General features: G+C 40.4%; 1 protein-coding gene and 1 non-coding gene across 2 annotated transcripts in view; both read left to right on the plus strand.

The window, feature by feature from the left end:
* Riok1 (RIO kinase 1) overlaps positions 1–6266 on the plus strand; it is a 35846-nt gene extending 29580 nt beyond the window's left edge. The window contains exon 17 of the mRNA XM_005327486.5: positions 51–6266. Coding sequence (XP_005327543.2) covers positions 51–161 — 111 coding nt within the window. The 3' untranslated portion in view covers positions 162–6266. The remainder of the gene's footprint in view (positions 1–50) is intronic.
* A 1442-nt stretch (positions 6267–7708) lies between these two features.
* Positions 7709–7782, plus strand: Trnaa-ugc (transfer RNA alanine (anticodon UGC)). Its single transcript has one exon. It is a non-coding gene; the product is annotated as a tRNA-Ala (tRNA).
* Positions 7783–8610: the final 828 nt, after the last annotated feature.

Here is an 8610-nt window from a genome sequence, read left to right on the forward strand (position 1 = left end):
AATATGCATACTCCAAATGAATGAAGTTTATTTTTGTTTGTTTGTTACAGGAAAGAAAAAAGATGGTAAAGGAAGCCCAGAGAGAGAAAAGGAAAAACAAAATCCCTAAACACGTGAAAAAAAGAAAGGAGAAGACAGCCAAAACCAAAAAAGGCAAATAGAGAGCTCTATTGTGTAGTCATTTTCCTTCAGCTGCTTTCTCACCTGAGCTTGGAGCTGCAGCTGGAAGATAGCTTCTTGATTTTAACCGAGCAGTTATTATGGCACCATTTGTGAAGACTGATTTGAATGTTTTTCCTGTAATTATGTAAAAAGCCCTAAGTTCTCATGTCCAGATCCAGTCACTGACACTGTCTGGTACTGACAGAGGATTTGTCTAAGCTACTATTTTAATGAAGAACTTGGTACATTTTTATTTTTATATTTTTTTCTCTTGCAAATCTGTTTTTAGAAGTATCATAAAATATTTAAATATTCCATGACCTTTATGTCAGTATAAAGGCACTTTAGACAAACTTGGGAAAATCATTTTTGCTTTCTTTATACTTGCCAAAAACATCTGAAATCATTTGGTTATAAGGCCATGGTTTATATAAAAGGGAGCTTTGCTCATAAGAAAATTTAGTCGGCCACTGATGTAATCGTTCACTGCAACTGTTCTTGGATAGGAGAGAGAAAGCCTGTGGAAGTGTGAGGGTTTGCAATTCAAAATAGGTTTCTTGGGTCATGCGTGGTGGTGCATACCTGTAATCCCAGAAGTTTGGGAGACTGAGGAAGGAGGATCACAAATTCAAAGCCAGCCTTGACAACATAGTAACCCTGTTTCAAAATAAAAAGGGCTGGGATATAGCCCAATGGTAAAGTGCCCCTGGATTCATTGTCTAGTACCACATGGAAAGGGAGGGGGGGTGTCTTTGGGGCTGGAGTGTGTAGCTCAGAGGTAGAGCTCGCCTAGTATATGCGAGTCCTTGAGTTTTATTCCTAGCACTAACAGAAGTGGGGACAGGTTATTTCTTAGGCTATATTATTGAGAGGTGATATTTGAACAAGTACTTAAAAGAATCTGAATCAGGTGCATATCAGGAGGGAAAAGCATTCCAGACAAAGTGAAGATACAGGGAGAAAGTAGTAGATGAGTTCAGGTAGTATAAGGCTATAGGAGAGTTTTGAGCTGCTGAATGGTATGATCTGACACCTGTCTTAAAAGGATCACTCTGGCCTCTTGAAGCCAGATCAGGAAGCAAGGGTAGGAGGTGGTTGGGTATGTTCGTTGTGGTAATCCAGGTAAGAGATGCTGATGGCTGGGTCTAGGATGGTAGCAGTGGATATGGAGAGAAGGAGTTGGATATGCTAAGGGAACAGTTGAGGAGTAGGAGAGAAAGAGTGAAGGGTGACTTTGGGGTTTATGACCTAAGAAGCCACTGAGCTAATTGTAGTTGCTACTTAATTGATGGGAAGAAATGTAGGTGGAGCAAGCTTGGGATAGGAGAAAGAAAAAATCTTATATCTCAACACTGTGCAAGTATTGAAATTATCAGGTTCAAAAAATTTATTTTTCCATACTTCATGTTTAAATTAAAAAGGGCTATTTTAAACATTGCTTTCAGAAACTTTCTATATAAAAGTTAGTTTCCCCTTAAACCTGTACCTGTTTGTTTGATGGTGGATTATTGAGGGGAATCAATGGAGCTCTTAAAATTGAAGTCCAATTTTATTATATTCAAAATAATCCTCCCTTCCTGACCTTAAAGTTCAAAATATGAAACACAATTTCAGTGAAACAAAAAAGTAGCCCCTTTAAAATAGTCCACAGTGAACATAACAAGAAAATCCAAGAACAGTCTGAGCAACTCTGTATACATTTGGGAAGTTCATCTTCATGATCTTATAGTTCTTATGATTCCAACATGGTTGTTCACATCAAGTGGGTGATTTCTTAGGCTGCCTTTTGCTCAATCTTATGTGCTTTCTCAGTGGAATTAATTCCACTTGACCAAAAGTAAATAGGATTGAGGGAGCAATTCATTGTCTTACATTGCTGTTGGGAGGAAATGGCTTATAAAACATTAAGATTTGGAAGCGCAGGGATTTTCCAACCTGAGAGCCATTTTTCTGATAACCTGTCACTGTGGTGTCTGTTTCCATTTGTGTTCTGAGCCAGAAGACTATGAGTGATAAGCAGTGATATTAGTGTTGCCAAACTTGTCTGAAGATAAATTTCCCTTGTTCGTGCTCATCAGAAGGCTTGGGTATAGGAACCTAATTTGTAGGCAAACAAAACTACTGATACAGCCTACTTGTTGACTTTGATTACTATTGAATTTTGATTGCTTGGCCATTGGGTTTTGGTGTTAATGGATTGTTGGCTATACTGTCCATTTGGAAGGATGAGGTTTGGGTCTTTGGGTGCAATGTTAAGGACATAATTTTGCCAATTGCAGATGTATCTGATTTTTTCTTCATATTTTACTAATTTCTCATTCCTCCAAATAATGCAGATGTTTTTAAAAGTTCCTAGGAGAAATCTGGTTAATTTCTTTGAAGCATGAAGTCACACAACTTTCCTATGCTGCTGACATTCTCAGTCTTCCATCAACAAAGCAGTTTGGGGACAGAACTTTGCTCAGTCTGGAGGTTCTGTTCTCTGAGTGTGATCTTTGAGTGAAGGGGGGATGGGGGAGGAAATGGAGCAGCTTTTTGCTGAAGTCTGGTCAAGCATGATTCTGTGGTTCTTGGCTCACATCAAGTTTTCTTCAGCTTTATGACTTAATGAAGATGGACTCAAGATGTTGAAAACTTTATAGTGTGGTACAAAGAGTTCTTTGAGAACTTCTCTCCATGAGTACTCTGTTTAAGTCTGTACTAGAGAGATTGTTCCTTGGCCTATCCAATTTTATGGTTGTGATCTCATTAAACTTTTGGCTCAGAAAATGAAGAGATGAAATAAGAGATGCAAAACCTTGACAGGTTTTCTAATTTTCAGTTGTCTATGCACATTAATAAAGATCTTGAACAGAAGAACTTGCTTTGATTTCTGAGGTTGACGATGGAAGAGTTGTAAGGATCAGCAACAAGAGCAGGTTCTACTTGAGTGTAGCTACCTGTGAAGACTTTTTGTGGCCACATAGAAGGGATAAGTTTTCACTTATGGGGCTCATAAGCCAGATCACTCCACTTCTTCTATCCCTCAAATTGATTGGGTTATTATATTCATGACATTTTGGCTGGAGTTTTTAATTTTTGTACTTTTTGAGTTTGTATTTCCTTGAATATGAAGGCTTGTAGAAGTGATCCAGGGGAAACTACAATGTTGGGTATCAGATAGTTAAGCTGGCTTCCTAAGGAAGAGATTGTTGTTAAATCTGTGCCTACAGAGATTTTAATCCCAGTTGGTGGGATTGTGGAAGGCCCTGGATTAGAATTTGGAAACCTGGGACTGCATTTGTGGTATTATTGACTTTGGTTTCCAGCTTGCTTTAATTTTATGTGCCACTCCACATCTTTCTGCTTTGGTTGCTGGTTGGTCGTGGTCATGAGACAGCCCTGTGCAAGTGAGACTAGCCACACTGCCACATAGTCCTTTTTTTTCAGGAGGGCAAGGGGGTCTTCTGACATGAGCAGAGCTATTTCCAATTCTCTGAGATAGGGTTTCCATGTCTTTAGTGCTGCTTAAATACTGATCTTCAGATGAACCTTTAGCCTGTGCACATTCTTGGAGCCCTATAATTCAGCAGTGAAAAGTGATGGCAGGTCCTCTGGGGCCAAAACAGTGTTGGAGTCTGATTGCTACAGTGCTAAGCTGGAGAAGCAAGATTGCCAGTGTTAAGCCAGAGAAGCAGGAGGTCAGAATAGGGGTTTAAAGTTGCTGTACAAAAGTACAAAGAGAGGGTCGCCCTTGCTGGGAGTGGTTAGGAACAAGTGACTGAGGTGGAATAACAGATAAGCGCATTGAAGGCAAGAGAATCAGACACCTGGCCTGGGGTTGGAAAGGGCATCTGTGTTCTCATAGGCATGATGTGAGAGTCACTGAAAGACCCTGGGAGTCAGAGGAAGTAGGTGGGGGAGGGGCAGCATGAAAGCCTGCAGTGCAGAAGGGAAGTGAGTGGCCCCTGAGGACATGACACAGGTTACTTGCTAGAGAGCCAGGGGAAAGGGAACTATCAGAAAATGCAGGGATAAAAAGCTTTTTGTTAGTGTCTGACCATGAGTTGGAAGAGGATTATGGGGTAGTTTCAGGGATTAGAAGAATAGGAAAGGAAGTCTGTTTTTTACTTAACTTGAATTGCAGATCCTTTTAGAGGGGTTGGGTGCATCAATTTCTCAGATCCTAATGCCATTCAGGATGCTGTAACCACTGTGGAGATAGGGGTACCTCTGTACTTAGATGTAACCATAGGACACAGGAACAGGGTACATGTTACTAGGAGGATACAGTCAACCAAATTCAGAATAAGGGAAAGACCATAAGAAAGGTGGGTGTGTTGGCTCATGCCTCTGATTCCCAGCAACTCCGAAAACTGAGGCCTGAGGATCTCAAGTTCAAGGCCAGCCTTAGCAACTTAGTGAGATCCTAAGCAACTTAGTAAAACCTTGTCTCAAAATTTTAAAAATGAGACTGGGGATGTAGCTTGGTAGTAAAGAGCCCCTGGGTACGATCTCCAGTACCAAAAGAAAAAAGAGGAACTATTATTTTAAAAGCTGCAGAAGTCTAAGGCACATGTATCTAAATGCTATAAACTTTATTTTGATCCTGGCCAAATTATGAAAAATTGGGATGGTTTTTTAATACAAGAAGGAAAATTGAAAATGAAATAGGTATTATGACAGTAGGGAATTGTTTGTTTTGTATAATACATGATACTGTAGTTAGATTTTTTTTTAATTGTCTTATTTTTTAAAATTGTGAATATCTGGAATTACTTTAAAATCCCTCTTTCTAAAACAAAGTGGTGATAGATAACAAAATTGGTAGATCATTAGCTGCTAAAGCTAGGTAGTGATTATATGGGAAGTCATTATACTGTTTTCATGATTTTTGTGTATAAGAGTTCCTGTAAGAAAAAATTAATTTAAAAGAGATAAAGCATAATGAGCACTTAACAGGGATTTTGTAAGTAGTACTACATTACACAGTGTCTGTGTATTTGTTATTTCACTTTTTAACTAAACTTCTTTTGCTCAGGTATCAAGATTTAACCCCATGGGCTAGCAAGGTAGGTCAGCAGAATGGTAATACCTTCTGGTGCTGGCCTAGCTCAGTGTTAACGATTTGTACCTTAAATGTCTCCCAAAGGCCATGTGTTGAAGGTCTGGTCCTCAGCTGATGGAGCTGTGGGGGCTGGCGCATTGCATAATGGGAGGAAGCAGGTCATTGAGGACATGTTTTTGAAGGGGATATTGGGACCCTGGCTCCTTCCTCTGTTTCTTTGCTTCCTGGCAGCCATAAGGTGAATGACTTGGCCTTGCCATGTGCTCCCCACAGGCCCCAAAATAACAGAGCCAAGCGACCCTGGACTGAACCTCTGAAACTGAACCAAAGTAAACATTTCCTTGCCTCCAGTACTAAGGATTAACCCAGGCAGGTAGGCAGGCACTCAACCAGTGAGCTACACCCCAGCCCTGACATTGCCTCTTTTTAAGTTTTTTATCTCAAGCGTTTTATTACAGGGCTTACTAATAATGCCCTTTGGGTTCAAAAATTCAAATCACACAGTGGATGAAGTTGAACAGATGCTGATAGATGCCAAATCTGATCCTCATTTTAAAATACAATGTTACCTTCTTGGTGAGACTTATTCTACTCATTCCATTTGAAATTGCAGTCTGCTCACTTCCAGAAAGCCCCCATTTACTTCTACTTATTTATTTTTTGGTACCGGGAATTGAACTCAGGCATGCTTTACCATTAAGCCACATCCCCAACCCTTTTTTTAGACTTTGAGACAGAGTCTTACTGAGTTGCCAAAGCTGGCTTTGAATTCTCCATCCTGCCCCAGCCTCCAGGCTACTGGGAATACAGGCGTGCTTCACTGTGCCTGTCCCCACTTGGCTTATTATACTTTCACTACATTACTTTTCTGTAGCTCTAACAGAAATTTAACATTGAATTTACTTATGTATATTGTATATCTTCCGTCTGCTTCTAATCTCTGACCAGAATGTAAGCTCCGTAGGGCAGGGATTGTTGTCTTTGGCCTGATTTGTATCCCAGCACCTAGATTGGTGCCTGAAACATAATAAACTCTCAGAGATATTTAAGTGAATAATATGTGTGTTTCCTGAATAAACACGGGTCTTGAGTCAATTGAATGCACCACTGTTCATCAAAAGGAAAACTAGGTGATATGGGTTGGTTTGCACCCTTTAGCCTACCCCATGACCAGTGGTGCATGTTTTCAGATGCCCAGCCTGAGTTGGTGGAGTTGCAGAGCCTGCCGCGCATTAGAACCCGTGGCATGGATGGAATCAAAGCCAGTGAAACTGATGTATCTTCAACAGTTGGAAGTAACAATCATTTCCATTTTGACTTTGTAAAACCATTTGAATATCATCCAAAACAATCAGAAAAATGAGCTTACTAATGAATTATTCAATCCCGAAGTACCACGATGAAGAGAAAATGAGAAAGTTTTAAAAAAATATTTGCACATTTTGCTCTTTACTTACCAATGTTAGACTTTGGTTGTTTGGGACAGGGTCTTGAATTCCTGGGCTCAAGTGATCTCTTGGATTTAGCCTCTCAAATAGCTGGGACTTTGGGTTTGTGCCACTGCAACTGGCTAGAGTAACAATTTTAAAAATGTGTTGTATGATTTCGAGAGGTGTTCCCGAGTTTAAACAAGACCTCTGCTTACTTTAAAAGCTGATAAACTTAACAGTGACACCTGTGATGCTCCTTTTCTTCAACTGGGTATAGAACAGTAGCCCAGCCCCAGCTTTGGTTGGTGTGGCAGGTATTTAGAGCAGCCCAACCCAGCTTTTCCTTAAGTGATACCAGGACTTGGCAGTAATGTTGGCTGGCTGTCTCAGGCCACTTCAGCATGTAAACACTGTCCAGGCTTACTGAGGGCAACTTGTCCAAGTCCTTCTCAGCTGTTGCTGGTAAATTGCTGGGAGCCTGGGTAAGCCATTTTATTCCTCTGTAAATTGAAGGAATTGGTCCAATGTCTTCTTTAAAATTCTCTTATTTAGAACTGGGGAATACAACTCAGTAGTAGAGCACTTGCCTAGCATGCACAGGCCTTGGGGTCAATCCACTACCATAATCAATCAATCAGTAGATTCATACTTAGAAATAACACCTTTATTATTAACTTTTTTTTTTTTTTTGAGTGTCTTAATTCTCCTAGAAAGGTCTGGAACTCATAATCTATCTTTCCTCAGCCTCCTGAATTACAAGAGGCTCCTCTTGGATTACAGGCATGTGCCACTCTGCCTGGCTGGGGATTGAACCCAGGAGCTAGGCAAGCAGTCTGCCACTGATCTACAACCTCATCCTCCCCTACTTTAAGTGAACCCAGGGGCTCTTTATGTCCTCAACCCTTTTTATTTTTCATTTTGAGACAGGGTCTCTCTAAATTGCCCAGGCTGGCAAACCTCCTGCCCCAGCCTTCCTCTCAAGTAGCTGGGATTTATGGTATGCACCACCATGCCCAGCCAGAATTATATCTTTTAAAAGAAATTGTTTATTAAAAGTAAAATAAAGGGCTGGGGATGTAGCTCAGTTGGTAGAGTGTTTGCCTTGCATGCACAAGGCCCTGGGTTCAATCCCTAGCATCACAATAAATAAATAAATAAAATGGCTGGGTGTGGAGGTACATGTCTATAATCCCAGCTACTTGGGAGACTGAGGCAGGAGGATCACAAGTTCAAGACCAGCCTCAGCAATTTAGCAAGGCACTAAAATAAAAATTTTAAAAGGGCTAGGGTGTAGTTCAGTGGTAAAGCACTTGCTCAGCATGTGCAAGTCCCTGGCATCAGTATCTAGTACCAAAATGAATAAAGTAAGTAGGTTTAAGGTGCCAGTTACCACAGAAGTCAGGTTTGCTTTTTATATGAATCATAATCTCATAAGGCAAATTTTACTGTGTCCTGTTTTAATTTGGGGATAGGAATACCGACACTGTCCTTGCAATAACTTTTGCTCCTCTAGAGGGAGATATGCCACTGAGTTCCGATTATTGACAAGCCTTCCAGGAGCCTGCCTGGCAGGACTTCTCTGGTTGGAAAGGGACCCTGATGACAGTGGGCACTTGTTTAATTGTTGGTTTTTAGATTAATCCTCACCAGAGAGCTCTTTAAGGAAGCAACTTCTCAACATACATTTTCCAGAAGTTGTACCTCATTTAAGCAAGAGATGTTTAAAATAATACATACACTTGAGTAAAAGAACAGCAACAGTAAAAATAAGCTTTGCAAGGGACATAGACTGAGTGTCTGGCATGCTCTAAACTTGCAGAGATTCACTTTATCTTTCTGAGTCTCAAGTTTCTTCATCTATAAGTGAAGATGTTGAATTAATGTATAAAGTCTCTGATAGTCCAGAGCAACACTCTTCAGGGTAGTGGCTACTAGCCATGTCACTTTATTTTAGCTTACAAAAAAAAAAAA

Source organism: Ictidomys tridecemlineatus, chromosome 8 (assembly GCF_052094955.1).
Source record: "Ictidomys tridecemlineatus isolate mIctTri1 chromosome 8, mIctTri1.hap1, whole genome shotgun sequence".
In the NCBI taxonomy this organism is placed as follows: Eukaryota; Metazoa; Chordata; class Mammalia; order Rodentia; family Sciuridae; genus Ictidomys; species Ictidomys tridecemlineatus.